The sequence below is a fragment of the Lampetra fluviatilis genome, chromosome 3 (genome assembly GCF_964198595.1).
Source record: "Lampetra fluviatilis chromosome 3, kcLamFluv1.1, whole genome shotgun sequence".
NCBI lineage: Eukaryota > Metazoa > Chordata > Hyperoartia > Petromyzontiformes > Petromyzontidae > Lampetra > Lampetra fluviatilis.
In genome coordinates, this window is record NC_136277.1 from 27589608 (window position 1) to 27613345 (window position 23738).

Sequence of the window (23738 nt, forward strand, 5' to 3'; positions counted from 1 at the left end):
GTGTCCCCACGTCTCTCGTCACTTGTTCACGCGACGCGTCCCTGCCGGTTCCCACCATGATTGATTTTGCTCTAACGGCAGCATCGATTAGTTCGTGCTGCAATCCATTGATGGCGTTTCTCCGCTACTCAACATGCATTCCCTTTATGATGTCGTTTTGACCTTTAGGTGCACCTGTACCTGCACGCCTTTGTGATCTCCCTGGTAAAAAAATTGACTTTTCATCTCTATGGGTCCTCGTGTGGTTTTAAATAGAGGATATTGATTGACTGATTGATTATTACTACCCTTTTTTATTTGGCCAATAAAGAGGCACACTACATGTCTAGGTCACATTAATTGCACGGATATATAAGACGGACGTCTTCTTTATTGCGTGAACGCACACGTGTGATCTTGAATACAGGGGGCATGCATGCTGGCTTCATACCGAAGAGCGATGTCAATCGTCAAAGGCAAACTCGATGATGATTGGTTCAGACCTGCGAGACCATACCCATTGACATCCTAAACAAATATTGATTTGAAATTGTATGACAAATGTCCTGCGAACCTTTCAACTCACCGCTTAAGTTATAGGTTTAATTACTGCTTGTGGTGTGTGCATGGATTTTTCCATATTTTGGTGACAACGCTGCAGGTGTATTTATGAGAACTGTCCAGCAAGGTACATCTGCCTTTAAAACAGCCGGAGCAAGACCGCTTCATTAGTGCTTCCCCAACACGCTCGTATCCCCGGCGCCGTTCTAATCAGCGCCCTGGTTCATTTGGCACAGAGCAAGGGATGAGTTGTGGTGAATAGTGGTGCCCCTTTTTTTTGTTGGTTTTGTTTTATGGGCCCGGTGCAAGTAGTCAAGTCGGAAGTTTACAAATGACAAGAAGATGTCAGCGTTTTCTTCGGAGCAGGCCGAGAGCGGATCACTATCATTTACTGCCTCGAACGTGTTGCCGCTTTATGAGTTTAAACGTGGTCGCGTTACAATGGTCTGGGTATCAACTCATTGTGCGCTGTTGTGGGGCATTATGGGTAATAAGATAAATAGACAGGGACTGCTGTTCATCTCCCCACATAAACATTTTAAAAAGAAAATTGAGTTCAACAGGACCATGGGCCGTCTGAACCTTGGTTAGTCACCATAGTTGGTTTAGCAAATTGTGGACCAATTTCAACATTCTTGGTCGTGTACATGGAGTGCTTTTACCAACAGCACCTGCAACCCAATTTCATTTGTATAATAAGCATGATGCTTCAGATGAGACCCAAAAGTTAGAAACTGGTCTGCAGTTTGATTGCTTTTGGACAAATTATCACAAAGGTCCAGAAAGTCCATACGCTGATGGAGGAAACACGATTCAATTTAGTTGTGGAGAAATTATGGAATTTGATGTACATACTTATATATTTACAATTATCAACATGCAAAGCATTATTGACACTATTGACACACCATGCACAAGGACGCGAACCAACTGTGTTCGGATAATGTCTTGACACCCAGCACAACCGACTCATCGAAACTCTCAGGCGACAGCAACAGCAACACGTTTACATAACGCCGTAGTCCACCGCCTTAACCCCAGCGACCCCACGTGTCGACAATCACAGAACACCGCTGCGACAAAACAGGCTCAGAGCCCCGCGGCGGTATAGAGCGATTACGGAACACCGCACGGATAGGGCAATTTACACGATCGACTTTTTTTTTGCTGTTGCCGCGCTCACGCACCACGGATGTTCCTTTGTTGCATTAGCCAGGGAAAGCGGCTTAATGGGATGACCGGTGTCGCATAGCAAATAAACTCAAACCATGTCACTGCCTGGACTTTTGGGGAGCCTTGATGCTTGCAGGGAACGTAGAGACGCCGTCATCCTTTCTCTCTGGCTCACGAGCAGACACCCTTCTCTTTTGAAGGATGACAGACGAATAAAGAAATATTCCCATAATATAAGGTTTTTTTGGGGGTTAGATCGCGTAAATATAAATGTGTTGTTAAACCTGCCACCACTGGACACGGACAATTAGTAAGGTTTGTCACGAAAACAGAACATGCCAATTCGTTACGAGTACAGCAGCGTGTTGGATATGCTCTTCAACACACCGGTGTACTGTACTGGTAACAAATTAGCATGTTCTGATTACGTGACAAACCCCTTACTAATAGGGCTGTGACTGGTGGTGGAGGGTTTAACGACACATTTTATTTACGCCATCTAACCCGAAAAACCCTGTATTATGGATGATATTGGTCGCGAAAGCTTCCGTGTTAAACGAATATTCCCCTCCCATTTTTCCATCGGCAAAGTAAAGCGGGTCCGCAGCTCGGCACGTCGTGAATATTATTAGCGTGTGTCAACCCCCCCCCAACCGTGATGCATTCCGCTGACATGCTTCAAAGTGCCAGCGAGGCCCACCGACAACGCCTCGCGATAATTCACAACCCATTGAGGTCGTGCCACGTACTTAAAGACAGCTAATGGTCTTAATTCCCCACTGTTATGGAGGCGCCAAGTGTTTACTGTTGATACCCTTTTTTTTGCGCAAGTTTAAGCGGCTGGCTAGAATGAAAGCCGATATGTTGTGGTTTCACGCTTCAACACACCGGTGGGCTAAAGCAGTGAACTATTTGTCTTTTGTCAACGTGACACTTTTTTTTTACTGATTGGCCGTGTCGGGTGGTGGAGGGTTACGACACATTTATAAATAACGCGATCTAAACCCAAAAACGTTGATTATGAAGGACATTTAGTTGGCGGAGTGGGGAGGGAGGGATTGCACGTAGGGCGTCAACATTGAAGTTTCCGTTTTCTTTCTCCCATTACTGGACACGGGCACCATTAATTGGCCATTATAAGTGATGAGTATTTAAGGAGTCTCGGTATTTCTACACGTGACTTTTTAAGTGCCGATTCTAAAGCGTTCAACCTTGAGCGGCGCACGCGGGTCTAATGTCACCACCGTGATTCAGTGAAACGCTATCTCGGAATGTTAATTAGTGTAATCACAGCTGAAATGGTCACCGCCATTAAGGAGCGGTCACTTGCAAGCGCACAATCGCTCCAAGCGCCACTGTTAATTCTTGTGTTGGAGACGAGGCTGTTGGGGAAGAGGCTGTTAGGAGAGGGGGACACACAAAAAAAACATTCGAAATCCACGTCAAGTATCAAATGACACGTAATATCACATCAGACGCAATCACATTGTATGGCATTGCCAACCAATCGTGTCATCGCCAGGCCACTATGGAATGGCGACGGCGTCAGGAAGTCTTTGTCCGCAGTCGATGGATCATTGCTGATGATGATGATGATGGCAAATGGAATACAGAGGGCACTTGCGACCGTCTTCGTGCCAGAACGTTCATATATTTTACATCATGTACCCCGAATGTTTATTTTTCCACTTGCAAAACATATGCGTAGCTAAGGATAGACGTTTTAAAATGTTTGCATCAGAATAACTAAGAGGTTGAAGTTATGTCTCATCATCACCATCAGCTATAATACATTAATCGCTGGAATCTATCCTGCCCAATCCGCCTCCACAATCTCCCGTGAGATGGCGAGATGTTAACTACCTCACCTGTTATACAGGAGGTTGTGGGTTCAATCCCGACCTTGACGCCTGTATATTTGGAGTTCGCATGTTCTCCCCGTGGTCGCGTGGATTTTTCTTCGGGTTCTCCGGTTTTTCCCTCCACATTTAGAAACATATATTTGGAGTATTTGGCTGCTATACATTTCCACGTGATAAGCCACTTTCGTTGAGCTATCATTTGTGATAGCCAGATCGCTTCTGAAAAAGAGCTATATAGCTCAGTGGCGCCTTACCTGGTAAAATAAAAAAAATGTTTAAGTAGGTGAGCCTGGGCAGGACACATCATGGCTAGAAGGGATGACATTCAAAGGAGTAGAGACTGGTGATAGAATGGCAGCCAGAGGAGTGAACCTGCCTGAGAGAATCCCTGCAGAGAGCAGTTTGTATGGATTGTGGCATCGTATGGGGCACATGTATAATCGTGGGGAAGCCTTCACCCAGCAGTGGATAGAACATGAGTGATGAAGATGGTATCATAATCATAAGATGTATTCATACTGGAGGAATCCGATGAACTTTACAGTACAGCTATTTTTCACAGATGTCCAGGAGGTACGACCTAAGTGCAAATAAAATATGAGTAAGCTGCTGCAACTTTTTATTTGTTATACTATATATATAAACAAATGGAAAAAAGAGTTTACACACATTTTAATCCGATAAGGGACTGTTAGATTTTTGAAATCTCACCGATGAAACACCGAAACTAAAACCTATTTTAAATATCACTGACAAGGTGATTCGTTCACCACCAATATCCACTCGTCCGGATTTAATACATTTTTGTGGCGTTTCAAGCGACGACCAAAATAAAACCTCGCCGTGCAACTGCTGCTCGCAACAACGGAGAAACCCGAACCTTCTTCATCAACAGCGACAACGCTGGCCAACTTTGTGACAATAAAAGCCCCCCCCCCTCGCCCGCCGCCCCTTACATTCGTGACGTTCTCCCTGCGTGTACATTGTACCCGTGCCGTCGCGTAAACTGTCTTCTCCGCATGCTCATGCCGCGTCGTTCCCGCGTCCAACGGGAAACGGTCCTCGTCCGTCTCTGCGCACATCTCTGCACCCTCCACCCCGCCAGGAGTCTGCGTTCCCATGCCAATTCTCCTGCTCCAAAACCCAGTCCCCGAAGGAGCTTCGGCACTCCGCCCCCCTGGGCACGGTGGGCAGAGTCCCGTTGCTCGGGCTTGACTCGAGCCCACTCCCCTGCGATCATGTGCGACAGCGCGTGTTTCGTGCTGTTTGTCGTTGGGGCTTTCAGACCCGGACCCTACTGGACATCCGTGAACAAAGACATCCATAGCCCATCGGATTTCTCCAGGATGAAGAGTCACGTGCGTGTGGCCTCGTACGCTTTGTACAACTTCCCTGCCGTTCCGGCTAATCGCCTGGTGATGCTGGTTGTTGTAATCACCAGCGAAACGTCACGGTACTGGAATTGTAAATGTTGTAGTGGGTTTACTCTCCAATGCATCGGTGTGCTGCAGTAGTAACTAAATGGCACGTTTTCATTACGTGACAACCTTTACTAATTGGCTGTGTCGGGAAGTGGCGGGTTTAACGACACGTTTATATTTACGCGTTCTAACCCAAAACAAAATCTTTATTATGGATTCTCTACCCTGTTTCTTTGCTGGGAAGTTGAAAGAGCAAAAAGTAATTTACATCATCTTAAACTTAAACTACTCTAACTTAATCCACGCCCACATTAAACATTTAACTTTGATTTCTGCGAACAAATTCTTATCAGTCACCTTCACGATAATTGACACATTCGTACGATCGTTTCCTGCAAACAGGACAAGTGAAAAAGGTCAACACTGCCATATATCAAACTATTGCTTCGGTTTTAAAACACTCTCATACGAAGCTCCTCCACCTACAAACCGTGACCTTCTCTCAACCTTTGTCTCCTGACTTGGCCTCTGCCTTAGCCAGTGTAACAATAGCTTTGCCAGTGTAGCGAAGCACAATCCTTGTGCATCACAAAATTGCGATGCTATGTGATAAAGGGAGATGGCACCGCAACGAGGAACTGCAGGGATTGAGACTTGCCGACTCGCGGTGCTGATTATGAACATCATCAGCACCACCCCGCTCCTACTCCTCGTGGATGTCACGTGGAGTATGGTCGGCTGGCAGCTGCGGAGGCTGCCAGTCTGGGGCACACTTGCGACATGGACACGCTATATATATCCTCGTGTCTCTACACACCTCATGCATTTTCCCTTCCCTTGACTTAATTGCAGCCTGGAAACGACCCTCACGATCGATTGTGTCATTCACTTAAGCATGGTCGAGTCCTCTACGAGAACCAACTCCGCATTTAAGTTTCGCCATTGTGGTATTTTTGTAAAAGCGTACCCGTAATCCACCCCTGCACCGTACGGGTGGAGCGGTGGTGCAGTGGTCAAAAAACTTTTGTTGCGAACCAGGCGACCTAAGTTTGACTCCTGGGTGGTGAGTAATATCTAACGCGATTCTTGGGGCCCCCTCCATCCCTCCATCCCTCCCGTCATCGAAGCAGTTCTGTTCCTGCGCACCTTCCTCGAGTATGGTCAACCACGTGGCGTGCAGGAGGGCTTCATCTGGCAGTGGCTTCAAAACGTTCATGTAAATAAAATAAAAACGATTAGTCATCATATATTATTATTTATAACCGCACATACCATGCAGCACATCTCGATGTGTGGCAGCTTGAGATAATTACTCGGCAAGGAAGTGATCGCAAACCAAATTTTAATTGCTTAACGTGTATCGGCCGAGAAATGAAACACATCCACGAAGTCAGCCATTGGGCAAAAGCAGCGGTGAAGTCAGTTCACATGCAGGAGCCGTGCTCGCGAGACGTGACGGGGGCTTTCGGCAGGCCTTCATCCAGCAGTGGATTGACCATGGCTGACAACGATTTTAATGACGATGAACCAACTTTCGATTTAAAGCTTTCGTGACTGCAGGGATTCATCTTCTTGGTTCTTTGGGTAAAGTCACGTAGAAGGAAAATAATAAAATAATAAAAATAAAACATAATAATTCTCACGACGTTTCGGCCACAACGCAAGCAGCCGTCCTCATTCTTCACCTGAGGACGGCTGCTTGCGTTGTGGCCGAAACGTCGTGAGAATTATTTTATTATGTTTAATATTTGTATTATTTTAATATTTTCCTTCTACGTGACTTTACCGAAAGAACCAAGAAGATGAACCAACTGTTCTCGCGTTGCCGCTGCTCCTGCCTTGACGAGCATGCGGCGAAGGGGGCTGGGGAGCCGGACAGAGCCGCTTGTGTCGCAAAGACTGATGGAGGTGACGTCACGACGAGATGATCACGGTCAGTCTCGCTGACACGCCGCAACAGCCATTCCCCCCCCACCTCTTGCTCTGCCCATCCGTCATCGGAATTATCCACGAGGCAGCCGCGAGCGGCTCTGATTATGAAATGCAGGGTGACATCCTGTCCATGCAACTCGCCTGCCATTAAATCTTGCCTCCTCTGATCTCCAGCTTTGGCCTCCTCGATGCTTGCCCTTTGCCAACATCTGTACATGTTTAAGAATGTATTCGGATGATCTATATTACTTTTGCTTTGATATACAATCTTTCTCCACGCGCACTAACACACACATACCAAGAACTTTTAATACAGATGTTAACAGACTGTTGGGGCAAGTGCTGTGAGCATGCACAGTGCAATGCAATAAGGGGTGGTGAAGCCAGGATCAGATCCGACCACATTTGCCCCCACGGTGGTGGTGATTACACAGCAAACTAGTTATTCGTTTAAGGCTGACAAAGGTGAAAGGTCAACAAAAGTTCAGATATTACTCGCTACTGATGTTAAACGTGGTCGCGATTCGAACTCAAGTTACTGCGCAATGCGCTAACCACTGCGCCACCGCTCCCTACACACATACACAGATGCATGTCAAAGTACAAGAACTGGCTTTGATCCGTGACCATATGCAACATCACTGGCATTTGGTATAAGAACCTGATTATCGGAGCATTAGAGCGACAGGTTGAAATATCGACCAAAGCGAGCTATTGTGATCGTGTAAATTGAAATAGCCTGAGCGAGCCATGATGTTATTGACTGCATTTTCCTGAAAGTTATAGAGCTGATCACCAATTGCTGCATTCTTGCGCAATATCAATGGATGTTTATTCCACTGCATTGCTATAATGCGAATCTGTGTATCATTGAATGGTCATAAAAAACATGTGATAAAGTACCTGATCACGCATTGGAATTTATATATCTGTAAGTGGTATGAGAGAATACATTCTTGAATTGAATTGCGGCCCATAATAGTGGAAATTCATGTAATCGTTCGGGATGGGGGCAGTGGTGAATTGTTAAACCCCTAGTATAATATATGCAGTTCTCGTGCATTTTTTTAGCATTGTACACATAAATGCCAAACCCTACCGATATCATCAGCAGGTTGTCAATCTTTAAACCCATTTACTGCAATCTTATCATGGTTCCATCTACCACCTTTACCATGAATTGAACCCGAACCCTCTGTACTGTGGGTGCAGCAACCGCTGCATGGCAGATGCAGCCTTCTATGCACGGCGTTATTTTCTTCGCAGCACAGTCAACAGAAAAGAACCCATTTCATTTCTCCGACGCGTTGTCTTCAAGTCGAATCAACGTGAAACGGATCGCAGACGACATGCGCGTGTGTACGTGCGTTGCCAATCACAGCGTGACAACCGGCACTGGCCGATAGAGCAGAGCCCGAGTGGTTTTTGCAGCCACTTTAGTCGCCGCCGCCGCCGCCGCCGGCGCTTGTGAGTAGACTTTGAGCGCCGTATAAATAAAGCGGAGAGCTGGAGCCGCCCGATTACCGGAGCCGGGGAGGATGATCGCAAAAGGCGGCAATCCCTCACTGGGGCTGTCACTTACCCGAGGATCGACGGGAGGAAAAGATTGTTGACGCCGTCATGTGTTGAAATGCAGCGGGATGCGGGCATGATTAAACCATCAACTACAGCGCACAAGGGGAGGCAGAAAGATACATCGTATGTCAGCAAACAAAAATGCTCGAGCAAAAGAAGAAAAAAAATTTTGCTCGACAAAACGGACCGGGCGAATCCGTCTTGCCGAGAGCAGAGTCGGCTTCCACGTGCGTGCGTGCGTGCGTGCGATGGATGGCGGCTCGGCATCTCGTGATGGCCCAACACCGTGGCACTAATCACCGTGTGCTTTTGCAATGGGCCGTGCAGCAGCTGTGCAGAATTAAGGTGCCTTGTCCCCGAGCCTCCTTGCGCGTTGGACCTATGGGGTTTGAATTTGTAGCCACGATTCGTTAGGAGAAGAAATGAAATGAATGCCGCAGCAAGTATTTTTCAAGTGTGTGAGCGCACAGCGGAATCCGTGCAGCTTGCGTGAGAGCTTCAGGTACGGTGCCAGGCGCGTTTCCTCCGTGATGAAAAGCACCTGGGTCAGCATTGTCCAGCGGTTCCATTCACTTGCCAAAGTTTGCCCAACGTTGGCCCAGTGAACGTTGGCACGACTTGGAACCCTTCCCATTATAAATGCGGCCCCAAAAAAAATCTGGGAGCGTTTTTTGGTTGTCATTGTTAGAAAATGATATGGCTGCACCAATGTTCATATGTCCTCTTGCAGGAATGTTTAAGCGGCATGTAAGGCTTTTGTAAAAACAAAAAAAAAACAGTATGAAAGTTACACACCATTGGGTAACATACTCTTATATAAGCGCACAAATGTATCTATCCGTGATGAACGCTGCACTTTCCGTCGTTTTCATGGCTGTGGTGTTTCCATCCTGCCTTCCGATGTTAGTAGTTATTTTCGACTCTCTGGTTTTCCATTAACAGGTGAAATGTCTTTACATTAACAGGTTCAATGTCTTTACATTAACAGGTTCAATGTCTCACTAACACAGCCACCGTTGCTCGTTCTCCTCGATGTGGCGGTGGCTCTGCGATCTTACATTGACATGCAAATTTATCACATTAACATCACTAGCCCCGCCCACTTCGCTGATGACCCTTGGGCAACACCAATTTCAAACCTTTAAAACATCCTGCCTCAGCAGCTTTCCTGCTATATTTTTTTTTCTCCTGATGACGATTGCTTGCGTTGGCGATCGAAACGTCGTCGTTTTTTGTTATTGTTTTGTTATTTTCTTTGAACCTATCTACGTGACTTTACCGAAAGACCCAAGAATACGAATTCCTGCAGTCACGAAAGCTTTAATTCAACAATTCAAAGATGTTTCGTTTTAAAACTTCAAAACGGAGCATCGAGTGAATGCGTCGTTGGTGTGCAATTTTTTTTGTGACTTTCCTGGCCGAAGGCCGTAAATGGTTGTTCGGGGATTCCGCATGCCACAGGCACCCCCGGACAACCCCGAGTTCATCATCATCATCATTAGCCATGGTCTATCAACTGCTGGATGAAGGCCTTCCCAAGCTGCCACCACTTCTTACGTTCCTGCGATGACATCGTCCACCAAGCGCGAATATAATTATTTGAACATAATTTATTGAAATGGCATCCCATAATATTGTCAAGTTCCGATTTAAAGCTTTCATGACTGCAGGGATTCATCTTCTTGGTTATTTCGGTAAAGTCACGTAGAATGAAAATAATAAAATAATAAAAATCTAAATTAAACATAATAAAATAGTATAATAAAGTAATAGAATAGAATAATATACGAATTTTTTATTTATTATATATGTTATTATGTTTTATTTATATTATTTTTTTATTTCCATTCTACGTGACTTTACCGAAAGAACCAAGAAGATGATTGTCAAGATGATTGATCAGAGGGTGCTTGTAATGAATGTTTGAATGATTTGCACTCAACTATGGGTGTGGGGACACCTTAGGTGAAAACATATGTTACGTGTATCACCTGATGCAGTCAAGAAACAAAGTTGTTGACCTGTTGTCATGAACAATCGTGTCCATTCAGCGAGTTCTGAGCCATTGGTGGAACTCCACCGTCCTCGTGGTAGAAGCCAGTCTCGCCAGAGGACAACAACTGTTGACATCTGTTGACTTCCCGCAAAGTCGTACGTTAATTTTTGCCACTTTGTCTTACGTCCACAAAGGGTTTACTAATCTATGCAATCTTGACTTAAAGCTTTCGTGACTGCAGGAATTCATACTCTTTGGGTCTTTCGGTAAAGTCACGTAGCAGCTCTCTCGCTATATGTCTGCCTAAGCAGTTCGCCTGCTGTATTTTTTCACCTGAAGACGATTGCTTGTGTTGTGATCGAAACGTCGAGATTTATTTATTCATTATTTTCTATCTACGTGACTTTAACGAAAGACCCAAGGACAATATAATCTATCCAACTAAAAACATATTACAATAGCCAATAGGCTTTCTCGACCAAAATTCAGCAAAATGTGCTGAAACAAGGAAACCCATGAGCGGACAGGTCTCATGAGCACCGCAGGTTCGGCTGATGGAATAACAAATATGACCTTTTCGTGGAAAGACAAATGGACGTACATTTATTTATATCTCCGCGATTACAGTGCCTCTTTAATGTCCTTTAAACGTCACACTTTTCCCCAAAATCTCATGATCAAATGGCAACTCGCCTCATCCACCCGTTTCACGTCGTGAATATTTAACGCCACGTTTTGCGGCGTGCCCGCTCTCCCGCTCGCACCTGTACAGACCAGAGGTCGCAACCGGGTACCCGAAACCCGTACCCTACCCGATACCCGGCTACCCGTACCCGGCCAGGTACGGGTACGGGTACCCATTTGCGACCCTGGTGCGGCCGGGTACGGGTAAGGAATCAAAACCCGTTTGCGACCTCTGGTACAGACACACAAAGGGTACGCGGAAGCCCCAGACACACTGGAAACCGACAACATCCGCCAACTGCTTCTGGGAACTCTCGTGACTCGGTGTTACTGGCACACAGGGGGCGGATGCCACAGATTTTTATGATCGCGGCCGTCCAGCCCCATTTGCAATGAATGCGTTATATACGCGCGGTTTACTGCGCTGGAGAGTGCAACCCCGGCGCTTCGCTATTCAGCAGCCAAATAGCCGGTGTGGGACACATCTCCAGGGTACCGTTGAAGCCAACACAAGTCTGACGGCCCAGTAATGTAAAACAGTTAGTTAAGCGGCACGGCACAGCAGAGAGACAGGCAAGTGCTAATCTCCAATCCAGGGTAGCCGCCCGTAGCAGACGTGGACAGCATGGACCGTTGCCGAGATTCGCTACATTACCATTGCATTCAGCTGCCGTGTCCAGTGCTTCATCCAGCAGTGGATTGACCATGGCTGATGCTAATAACGATGATGACGTTGGTGAAACGTCAGGCATGCTATGGCTGCTCAGTTCGTTTTTTGTGTGTTTCTTGTTCATGGCGATCCCGTGCTGTGTTTTGATCGAGTGGAGAAAGGCGGTGGAACGATAAAAGTTCTATTTTACTATTCACTACATTTTTCAGCAGGTAAGGCCCACTCAGCTATATAGCCCATGATGGCGTATCATGTGGAAATTTATAGCAGCCAAATACTCTCAACGCATATTTCTAAATGTGGAGGAATAAACCAGAGGACCCGGAGAAAAATCCACGCAATCACGGGGAGAGAGACACCGCAAACTCCAAATGTACAGCAGGCGTCAGTGTCTGGATCGAGCCCACGACCTCCTGTATTCCAGGAGAGGTAGTTAACATCTCGTCAGCACGGCACCCTCTCCAGCAAACATAAAATAATGTGTCCAGGCATGGAAGACACGCAAGGGAAGCATACGCAGTGCCAGATTGCACGTTACATCGGGACAGCATGACGCCTCAATCTCACGCCAAATTGTCCGGATGGTCGCCCATTCTCCCGGGCCCCCTTTGCAGAAAAATCGGCATTCCGCTGGCAAACGACGGAGGATTAAAAGGGATACGGTTCCTTAATGATGAGCAATGACGTGGCGTCAAGATAAGGGAGGATTGGGCAGAGCTCTAATCAAATGTATTAGTGGGTATATTGCAAAAAGAAAACAACCTGGTTTAGCTAATAACCCACTTTGAGCCATTTCTACCATACTAAGGATCCACATCCGTTCATCAATCCACCGCTGGATGAAAGTCTTCCCACGCTAAATCGTGCTTCATCACCCTGGTTGGTGCGGGCTAACGAAGATGAGGAGCACATAACCGCTTCTGGTACCACTCGACACTGAACTTAGCGGTGGCTGTGAATAAAACTCAGGTCACCGGGTTCATAGTGCAGTGTGATAACCACGTGGCCTTCGCTCCACCCCATTTACACTGTCATCAACTTAAAACCAACACCTTTGACTTACTTCGAAACATTCACTAAATTGGCCTGTCTGGAGAAAACCTTTCCCCACGCGGTGAGCCTACAAACATCACTACTAATCAGCCAAACGGTTACTTCACGGCATTTCTACCAATATTGTTCTTTCCAGCAACACAGGTGTGACAACAAATGAACATCGGCAACTACATGTGCCCGCGTATTTGTTTTTTATGACCACAGCCGTGTGGTAATGACAGTCGATGTTTCACGACTGGCGCGTAGATCATCGGCTTACTGGGATCTCAAACACAGCAGCGTCTCATCTTCACACCATTTTGCAGTTCAGAGTTATCGACGTCCACGTGCCCCACGTGATTGTTCAATGGCACCCCCCCCTCTTCTCTAGCCCCCCCCCCCCCAGAAGTAAATATTTCTGGAATGAGAACATAGATATATTTGAAACAATTACCGAGCTTTGTAGAGAGTGATGGTGCTGGCTCATTTGGGGCCCTAAGCAAAATATGTTTTGGTGGCCTTCCCCTTTCAATGTATTCAATCCTAGCGAGACAACGGTATATATATACACGAGATATAGATATAGTGAGATTATAAATACGTAGACAGACATGTGATGAGATGCAGCGAGATGAGAGAATGAAGGGAAGAAACATGCAGGCAAGATATCAATGAGAGAGATTCATTGTCTCTTTCCATTAATTAGCTTGCTATTTTCATTAGGATTTGAAATAGAGCTGATTATTTAATTTGTGCACCTTTATTTTTTCATTAATCCAGAGCCCCTTGGTGCCCGAGTTTTTTTTTTAACACTGCTACCGCTTTGTAGGATTCACACCTGCTAGAAATATATCAGGGCTCCTCTGTCGGCCCTAGTGGAGCCAACTAGGGTCCCTCTCCCCCCATCTACAACAAGCCCTGGCCCCAAATCTCACGACGATTCTCTCGCGACCAAACTACTTTGAATGCTCCTGATGTGGTCAGGTCTTGGAAGCTAACCAGGCTTGAGCCTGGTTAGTGCTTGTATGAGAGGCTGCATGAGAATACCAGATGCTGTATGCTTGGGGCTGCGGAGTGGACAGATAATTTTCAGTTCGGCGATGGATTCTTGAATCTATCTGTGCAGAGCTTTTAGTGTCAATTCTTGGTGTGCGTGGTGGGGAGTTTCCTCAGGTCCGTTTCCTACTCACAACTAAAATTGGCCAAACATCTCAACGCATTACCTGACCCTCTTGAAAAGAGTCCTGAGGCACTTATGGATAAGTAAAGCTTATCATCGTTATTATTAATCGGACGTACGGCTTTGATTGATGTCTGTGATATGCAGAGTTGTGGCGACGCGCTGGGTAATCCAGCACCGATACTGGCAGCCCGCATATGTCAGCGATGCTGCTCGGCGATTTACAGCGAGGTCCTGATCAGTGTCTGAACAGTCTCTGCACCATGGTGTCACCAGCTTGGCACACGGTGTGCGTGTGCGAGATGACACGAAAATGGACAGTGTTGAACAGCCGTCCATAAATATCAGCGATTGATCGGGTCAATAAAGCCGCGCTATCGCATGCTAAATGAGCGCACACATACCGCTCCACAAGGGCCCACAAATACGGCGCTCAGCCCAATAGAGTTCAACAGCCGTGGGGTCAAGCCTAAATATTTCATGGAGGGATTTATTTGGAATCTGACACAGCGCCTGTTGTTTGGGATGGTTTTGGATGAGATACATCGATCGTGCTTCCATTAGGGAATGAATGTTAGCCTCTCCCACGTGAGAAAATGCAGAGGGCGTTTATTTTTTAACATGGAAGACCTGCTGTTGTGGTAGTGGGGAATTTTTCAGTTGTGCCCAATGGACAATTAAGCCATTCCCATGTCCAAGCATAGGAATGGCTAGCACCACGCTCATCCGCCTTTGCCTCCCGAGTGGCGATGTTAACACACCGCACCAGGTTCTCATTCGAAACTGAGTCGACCTTAGGGACAGTCCGCAACTGGTTCAGATAATTATCGTCACCGGTGTTGACCATGAGCGGGAGTTCAAGTTTCAAGTTAATTTATTAGGTATAGCCCTGTGAGCCATTCGGCTCTTGAATCGGGTGCAACCGCAACAAACAAAAAACAAAAACATGAACAAAAAACATCTTAAAGTGATTATGTGACTAAGTGCAAACAGAAAATCCAAGAAAAGACAGCAAAATATTGCAGAAAAAAAAATCACCGTACACCAACACTGTGTGCAAAAATCCCAGTGGGATGCAAGTCAAACAACAACAACAACAACAACCACAAGACAACTTATGAGTGGGAGTTGAACTCGGGTAGCCGGGTTCGTGGCGCAGCACGCTAACCACTGCGCCACCGTTCCTCACACACGTGCGCGCACACACACACACGCGAGAGCGGATCTCCGTGAAACGCATACACACGTGCATCTACGCAACGCACGCACGCTCACACACGGGGAATGGATCCACAGACGCACACAGTGGGCCCAGAATCAGAATCGTGACGGCTGGCCTCTTATTATCCTGTTATATAACGTCAGCCTTATCCCAGGCCATTACAAATACCCCCATTTAAAATTCCATTATTTCTCAATTATGGTTGTGTTGAGTGATATCTCTCCCCTGCGATCGAAAAGGATTTGCTGAGCAATGGATGTGCATTATAAAATATATATTTTAAAAATGTACGGCCTATTTTACTCTTGGATGGGATTTTACAAGGCTGCTCTTTTACGAGCCATATTAAAACTGGATATCCAAGCTCAGTTTGCTTTGAGCACCAGAGATACTAAAAACGTTACACTGTGTTTTCAAACACATTATCCAAAAATATTAACCTGAGATGGTCATCCGTGGCATGGCACCTCTCTCATTTTGCTTGGCTCGTGCAAAATCAGATCAAGGAACTCTGTCAGTGTGCTAATTACGCTCCCGTATGAGAAGTCGAGAGAATAAGCGGCAGCGTCGCAACGGCCGTTAAGGAACGTCACGGAGATTGTGCTTATCACTTGTGAAGGTATGAAGAGTAAATCCAGCAGCGTTATTTATGGGAGCATTGCTCATAAAAGGCATTGCCACCGTGGGTCGTCGGTTGTGGGTTTCAGAAGAACTTTTGCGTTATGGGATAAATGGGAAAAGTATATAAATAAATAAGCCGTGCTAAGGATTTTCCATTTTATTGTTTATACTAGTGGTGCTATTGGTGCTCACTTCCGCAGTATTTATATCCTAGGAAGGGCATTTTCCATTACCTTGTCCACATAATAGAAATTGATTTTTTTTGCCCAAAACAGAAAAGCAACGTGCCCGGCACAGAAGGCTTACTTAGCCGACAGAATGTTATTGCCAACGGATCAATTCATCTCCCCATGTATGACATCGAAATGTTTTCTTATTTAACAATCGCAGGGGGGGGGGGGAAGTGGGGAGAAACACACGTTTGTGCGGTTATAATTCGTACGTGCCGAAAGGCCGCGGGCAAGCAGTTGATGATGATGTTCCACGAGGTAGTTTTCTGCCTAATTCATATTCACCGCGGCTGTCCGGGGTGCGTGCAGCGAACGGAAGATTAAAACAGGAAGTCAGAAACGAAAGGGACGGTAAATTAATACTTTGGGGAGTTTTTTTTGGGGCACGGAGGTGAGTTATGGGTCATTTAAAACGGCAACGTTTATTAAAATTTTACTCGCGTCATTTATGCACGTTCAATTTGGAATTAACGTCCATTGTCTCTGTTTCCCACGTTCTGATAACCTGTCTCAACTCAAGTGATGTATTGACCCTCACCTCTTACGCCTCCAACGGTGCTGTCTGTTGCTGGCCACGTGGCATTTTGGACCTTTGCGCCCTGTGTACAGCAAGCGTGATTTACACGCACATTTTTGTAAATATTACCCTTTGACTTCCGGTTGTCCGGCGCCGTTTCGTTGGGTTTACAGGAGAAGGCGACACACGCATCTCGTCCAGAGGCAACAAGCACAACTGGCTTCCCTTAACTTAACCATAGCCCACGCCTTTGAGTGCAGTTTGCCGAGTCGGGCATATAGGTAAGAGTAGGCGGTGAGCGGGGTGTACGTACGTCTGCATGCATGTTGAACTTCTTTCGTACCGTACGTTCCCAACCGTGCTAATCGGAGGTACGGGCGAAGGACAATAAACTAAATACAACAAGCAGTTCTCAAGAAATTAGTTTTTCAATCTAGATTATTTAAAAGTGCATAGTCCCAGTGGCTTCCTCATATCGGAAGGAGGAGCGTTCCAGACGGCCGCAGAAGTGCATCTGACAGCGCGCGATGCGGTGACCGTGTGCAGGGTGACAAGCAATCTAGACCCAACGTCCTTCCAGTAAGCAGCCGCAGTGCTTGGCTCACAAGCGGGCGGGCGGGCAAGCATTGCTTTCTTGGTTTCCTGCCAGCGTGAACAGAAGCGCCACTGTCGCAGTCTTTGATTCATGGTCGCCCGTAAAGCCTTGAACTATAAGTAAGCTGTTCAGGCTGACTGAACATGTACCGGGGCTCGGAAATGGGCTGGCATGGCTGCAGAGGAAGCTGCCAAATCAAACACGCAGGCTAAATTGCCAAAAAGGCCCGTTTTGAAGATTGACGAGTCATCATTTCTTTTGAGACCTGAAGGCGATGCCTTAAGGTGATTTCTAGTTTATACACCAAAAAAAATAAGGATTTAACTACATGGTATAATTTCCATTGCGTTCCTGTGATTAGTGCCCTAACTAACAGCTGGTGTTAAAAGCACCTCTGCCGCACACATTTTCAACACGGACAGGATGAGCTCTAAAAAAAAAGACGTTTATTGCTCAAATTATCTTTCAATCGTGTATGGGACCTTTACAGCCAGATCACATCCCAGTGGTGCTTTTATACAAATCGAAGAACAGCTACCCTAAATTTCGATTTAAAGCTTTCGTGACTGCAGGGATTCATCTTCTTGGTTCTTTCGGTAAAGTCACGTGACTTTACCGAAAGAACCAAGAAGAATAAAACAACTACCCTGTTGCAGCGTGGATGTGGCGATGAAGCAAAAAAAACTAAATGTTTCCGTTGTCTTCTCGCCACCACAGGCTTCACGGCAGATTCATGGAGCTGGTTCCGCACCTCGTCTCGAAGGATTCCTCCGGTTATTGCGACATCACCATCCCCTCCCAGCTGATTGGAACCATGCCCGAGCTGAAGGTACAAAGGCTCCTGCATCACGGCTCGAGTGTCGCTCCGTGACCAGTGCAGCCACAGGGGCCGCGTGGGTGACGAACATCTCGACAAATGTACCCCCAATATCTGAACGACGTAGGCGACTGTGGGGGTGGCATTCCTGACGAACATCTCCATGACGTAGGTGTTCCTAGGGTGGCATTACTGCTCAACATCTCCGCAATGTAGGTGGTCCTAGGGTGGCATTACTGCTCAACATCTCCGCAATGTAGGTGTTCCTAGGGTGGCATTACTGCTCAACATCTCCGCAATGTAGGTGTTCCTAGGGTGGCATTACTGCTCAACATCTCCGCAATGTAGGTGGTCCTAGGGTGGCATTACTGCTCAACATCTCCGCAATGTAGGTGTTCCTAGGGTGGCATTACTGCTCAACATCTCCGCAATGTAGGTGTTCCTAGGGTGGCATTACTGCTCAACATCTCCGCAATGTAGGTGTTCCTAGGGTGGCATTACTGCTCAACATCTCCGCAATGTAGGTGTTCCTAGGGTGGCATTACTGCTCAACATCTCCGCAATGTAGGTGGTCCTAGGGTGGCATTACTGCTCAACATCTCCGCAATGTAGGTGGTCCTAGGGTGGCATTACTGCTCAACATCTCCGCAATGTAGGTGGTCCTAGGGTGGCATTACTGCTCAACATCTCCGCAATGTAGGTGGTCCTAGGGTGGCATTACTGCTCAACATCTCCGCAATGTAGGTGGTCCTAGGGTGGCATTACTGCTCAACATCTCCGCAATGTAGGTGGTCCTAGGGTGGCATTACTGCTCAACATCTCCGCAATGTAGGTGGTCCTAGGGTGGCATTACTGCTCAACATCTCCGCAATGTAGGTGGTCCTAGGGTGGCATTACTGCTCAACATCTCCGCAATGTAGGTGGTCCTAGGGTGGCATTAGTGATGAACATTTCAACTGTGTAGATGACTCGAGGGTGGCAAGAGTGAACTAGGTTTCATTTGACCAGGTAAGGCCGACTGAGCTATGTCGCTCTTAATTCTAGATTTTAAGTTTTCGTGACTGCAAAGATTCATACTCTTTGGTTTTATTCACTACAGTAATTTTGCTGTGGCGGTTCCACCTGAAGACGGAGGCTTGTGTTGCTTCCGAAACGTCGTGATTTAATTTATTTGAATTTTCTACCTACGTGACTTTACCAAAAAAAACAAAGAGTATGTCGCTCTTTTTCAGAAGCGACCTGGCCACAAATGATAGCCCCTCGAAGTACTCTAAACGCATGTTCATAAAGGTGGAGGGAAAAACCGGAGGACACGGAGAAAAATATATGCGACCGCGGAGAGAGAGACACGCAAACTCCAAATATACAGCAGGCGTCATGGTCGGGATCGAACCCACGACCTCCTGTATACCAGGCGAAGGAGTTAACATCTCACCACCGCGGTGCCCCTAACATCTCCATCATGTCACTGGTTCAAGGGTGACATTACTGGTTACTTCTTTACAATGTATGTGTATTGAGGGCAGCATTAGTGTCCAACGTATCCATCATGTGCCCAATATGTTCACTGTGTAGATAAACATCTCCATTATGTATGTGGCTGTGGGGTGGTATTAGTGGCAATGTAGGTGACTCTTGTGTAGCATTCAATGTCATTATGGCCAATGCTGTTGACGCCACCGCTTTTTTCGCCTGCACTTGTTATCCTTTGCCAAATCCCGCAGCTGCGTGATAGTTGACACGCGACCTCCAAGATCTGCCCTGACCGTATCCCACCATCTGGTCTTATGTCTTCCCTTTTGGTTACCGCACTCATGGAGACCGTTCCTTTAGCACCCAGAATCTCCACGATGTGGCCGATCTCTCAACAATTTGGACAGTTCGAGGGCGACATGACCCACGCACAGCTCCGCACCATTAGAATTGTCACAATTCGGTTTCACGATGCCAATAAAAAATCGATTATTTTTCTTCTTCACAGTCGTCAATTTAGCGGCCACCAACGTCTGAAGGAGTCGCATTATCACATTGCATGCCACATGCACGACTTGAAACACGTTGATCCTTACACATAACCAATTAAACACGTAAACTGTGAGGTTAAAAATTCATCCATAATAGAGATTTTTTTTCGGGTTAGATCGCATAAATATATAAATGTGTGGTTAAACCAGCCACCACCCGACACAGCCAACTAGTAAGTTAGTTGTAATTACTGGCGAAACGTCGTACTCAGATTGTAAATGTTGTGGCTTGGCTCTCCACCACACCGGTGTGCTATACTCGTGACGAATTGGCACGTTCTGTTTATGTGACAACCCTTACTAGTTGGCTGTGTCGGGTGGTGGCGGGTTTAACGACACATTTATATATTTACGCGATCTAACCTAAAAAAAAACTCCATTATGGATGATATTGGTCGTGAAATCCTGCTACGTATTAAACTTAAACATTTAGATTGATCGACGAATAGATTCCTTGTGGCCCCTAACGCCAAGACACCACACTCACACGAATTCATGACAGAGCCCTATGGATGATGACTAAAGCCCCCTTGCTGTAGTGTAGCGGTTAGCGCGCTGCGCTATGAACCTGGCGACCCGGGTTCGATTCCCGCTCACGGCTAACACCAGTGACGATTATCTGAACCGGTCCTGGGCCTCCCCTAGGTCGACTCAGCATTAAATGAGTACCTGGTGCAGTGTGTAAACATTGCCACTGGGGAGACAAAGGCGGTCGGGCGTGGTGCTGGCCACCCACCCCCTCGTGTACCGTTCTGGCCTTCATAGGTGCTCGCTAACAGCACTTGCCCCTACAGTCTGTTAAGGCTATACGGGGGATCTTTGTCTTTGTATGTTACACGCTGTAGCCAGTGCTTAACTTCTCGTTCGACATTTCCCGGAACGCTGCTTGGCTGGCCTGGAGCACTGATTACCGGCATAAGGCACTTGCACTCGAGTACGACCATATGCCTTTTCTAACAACAATCCCATATCATTGTACTCCTATATCCCTATAGTGCTAGGAACAGTTTTATATCTATAAAAACAAATATTATGATGATGATGAAAACAAAATTAGGTAAGACGAATGTGGGTGCGGCATAAATAATTCCCGCAGAGGCGTTCACGGACTGTTCCCGTTTAAGTTTTTCAGTTTCATTATCATTTATTAGGTCCAGCCCTGTGAGCCATGCGGCTCTTGACTCGGGTGCAACCGCAACAAACAAAACATGAACAAGGAACATCTTAAAATGACTAAACGCAACAGAAAAATCCTGCGAAAAAAATTCCAGAAAAAGCACCGTAGATCAACGCTGTGTGCAAAAATCCCAGTGGGATGCAAGTCAAACAATAACAACCATAAGACAATTTAGATTAAAGTTATCAGTCTAACTCTGTACGACAACAAACAAATATGGCTAAACCAAAACGTTTTCGAAATCACCAAAATAAAGCGATACAAACAATGTAACAGTGATCATAGCAGCTGTGATTCAAATTTAACAACAAACTATATACATAACAATGTACGACCAAACTTTGCAGCCATAGCTGGCAGCATGAGTCACTCCATAACAGCAGGAGTATCAGTAGGAGTATTACAAATGTTTAAATGCACCTTTGTATCTTGGCGGTCGTAGCACAGTTTAATGCCGTTGGTGTAAAATGAAATTGATACGCGCCAATTACTATGTTTGTCTGGTTGGCACCACTGCGCTCAGGAAAACCCTTTCCGGCAGAGAATACTGGAGGTGTTCTCGGAAGACGGCCAAGGAAACATGTCCTTCAGCGATTTCGTGGACATGTTCTCCGCCTTCAGTGAAACGGCCCCGAGGGAGCTCAAAGTTTACTACGCTTTCAAAATTTACGGTGAGTCTCGCTCGCGTCGGCAACACGGAAAACGTGCACGTGTGCCTTCGGCGCCCGGCTTGGTTACGGCAAAACGATGCTGAGAAGTGCAACGGGTGACAAAAGGCAGGCAAGAAACCAGCGGGATTTCTCGCCCGTCATCGGCATTCGGAAATCGGCGGTGAAAAAATATTCGACCGGCCGGAAAGAGAAAAATTAACCCGTAAAAACAATGTTTTTCACTATAAATCCTATAAATCCTTTATATGCGTGGCGGTTCTCTGGCTTGAGATGGCTGCCACCTATGGGTCAGATGATGTCTGCCAGCATTAAGCAATTGGTAATTAAATATTTTTAAAAAATTCCCTAAACAGTGTAAAATTTTGTTATGATTTTTTTCACGAAAATGTATTGTCACGCACAACGAGTCTGTGTGGAAAATGTCAGCTCGATTGGATCACGGGAAGTGGGTTCAAAAAACGACCGAAAGATTTGCACAGTCGCAAGCAAGCAAGCAAGCACGCAAGCAAGCACGCAAGCAAGCAAGCAAGCGAACTTAATATAAAGGATTTAAAAAAAGAATGTGCATCCTTATGTAATGCTTCGTTCGATTTCTTTATGAGGGAAAGAAATGCCACCCAACACAGGGCAGACGAACGCAAAGCGTATAATTCACGTCGGCATTTGTGAAGCACGGCACGTTTTTCATCTCGGCACGCGAGGTTTTTTTTTTACGACTGCTGTTTGCTCACAAATGTATTTGTTTGCAATTCTTTTTATACATATAACTTGTAGGTGATATAAAGTGACAACTTTTTGGTATATTTGAGAATGCAGCACGTTTGATGAAAATCATCTTTTCTTAAATGGTAAACGAGTATAGGATTTGAATTCGAGCGAGCAGAAATGATTTCGGTGTTCCCTCGATGAGAAACTTGACTCTCCGTGCGGTAGTAAAAGTGTGTACCTTGAGTGGACGGTTCAAACAACGGCCTTCAGATTGTTAAAATTTAACAACCTGGAGTTTATCGCGCTATATATTTTTTTTAAATTTGCCACAAAAAAAATCCCAGTTAAATTTGCCCAAGGAAAATGGCATCGTAACAAATACTGCTCCGGATTTCGGTAAAAGTGTTAAATAATACTTCTTTAGGCCATATCGCTGCTTGAAACGTGGCCTCTTTAACCTCACGCAATATTCGTCAGAGCCTAACTCGTTGGCATTTTCTCTCAAACGGGCATTTGAAATGCTTCGCAATTTCGTCTCCTTAGGCAACCGGCCACGGCAGCATGATTCTAATCGCACCTTTAAAAAAAATAAACATAGGCACCTCCCTTTTATCTGCGTGATATACTCTACATGCTCTGTTTTATTTTCGTCTGTACAGCATCTTAAGATACAGACAGTTGCATTTCAATGCTATATAAATCCCAATTTTATTGCATCGTATTGGAACAAAATGTAGCCAGGGAGACTGCTGGCATAGCGTCGCAAAAAACACCCGACTCGCAATCACGTGTGTGCACACGGGCATTTTACACAGCTTTAATATGCTTATTTCAAAGTAATTAAAATTCTCCGCTGCCTCATTGGGTTGCTAACAGTTCACTCAGGAGAAGGTCCTGAATTTGTTTCGGGTGATATTGTTTATTTTCATTCGGGCCACCCCTAAAAATTCCAAACGCGTGCATTCAACGATTATCGTGATTACACATCGAGTGCTGTTGTAGAAAGACATTTATATTCTGTGTTCAATCACCTGAATTAGCCACATCCGGCATTTGAATTAGCCACATAAGTGATAAATACAACTGTG

At 45.9% G+C, this 23738-nt stretch overlaps 1 protein-coding gene across 1 annotated transcript in view; it reads left to right on the plus strand.

The window, feature by feature from the left end:
* Nucleotides 1-23738, plus strand: part of LOC144949612 (calcium and integrin-binding family member 2-like) — a 46711-nt gene that overhangs the window by 17663 nt on the left and 5310 nt on the right. Inside the window, exons 3-4 of the mRNA XM_078879582.1 lie at nt 17971-18082; nt 21795-21942. Coding sequence (XP_078735708.1) covers nt 17971-18082; nt 21795-21942 — 260 coding nt within the window. The remainder of the gene's footprint in view (nt 1-17970; nt 18083-21794; nt 21943-23738) is intronic.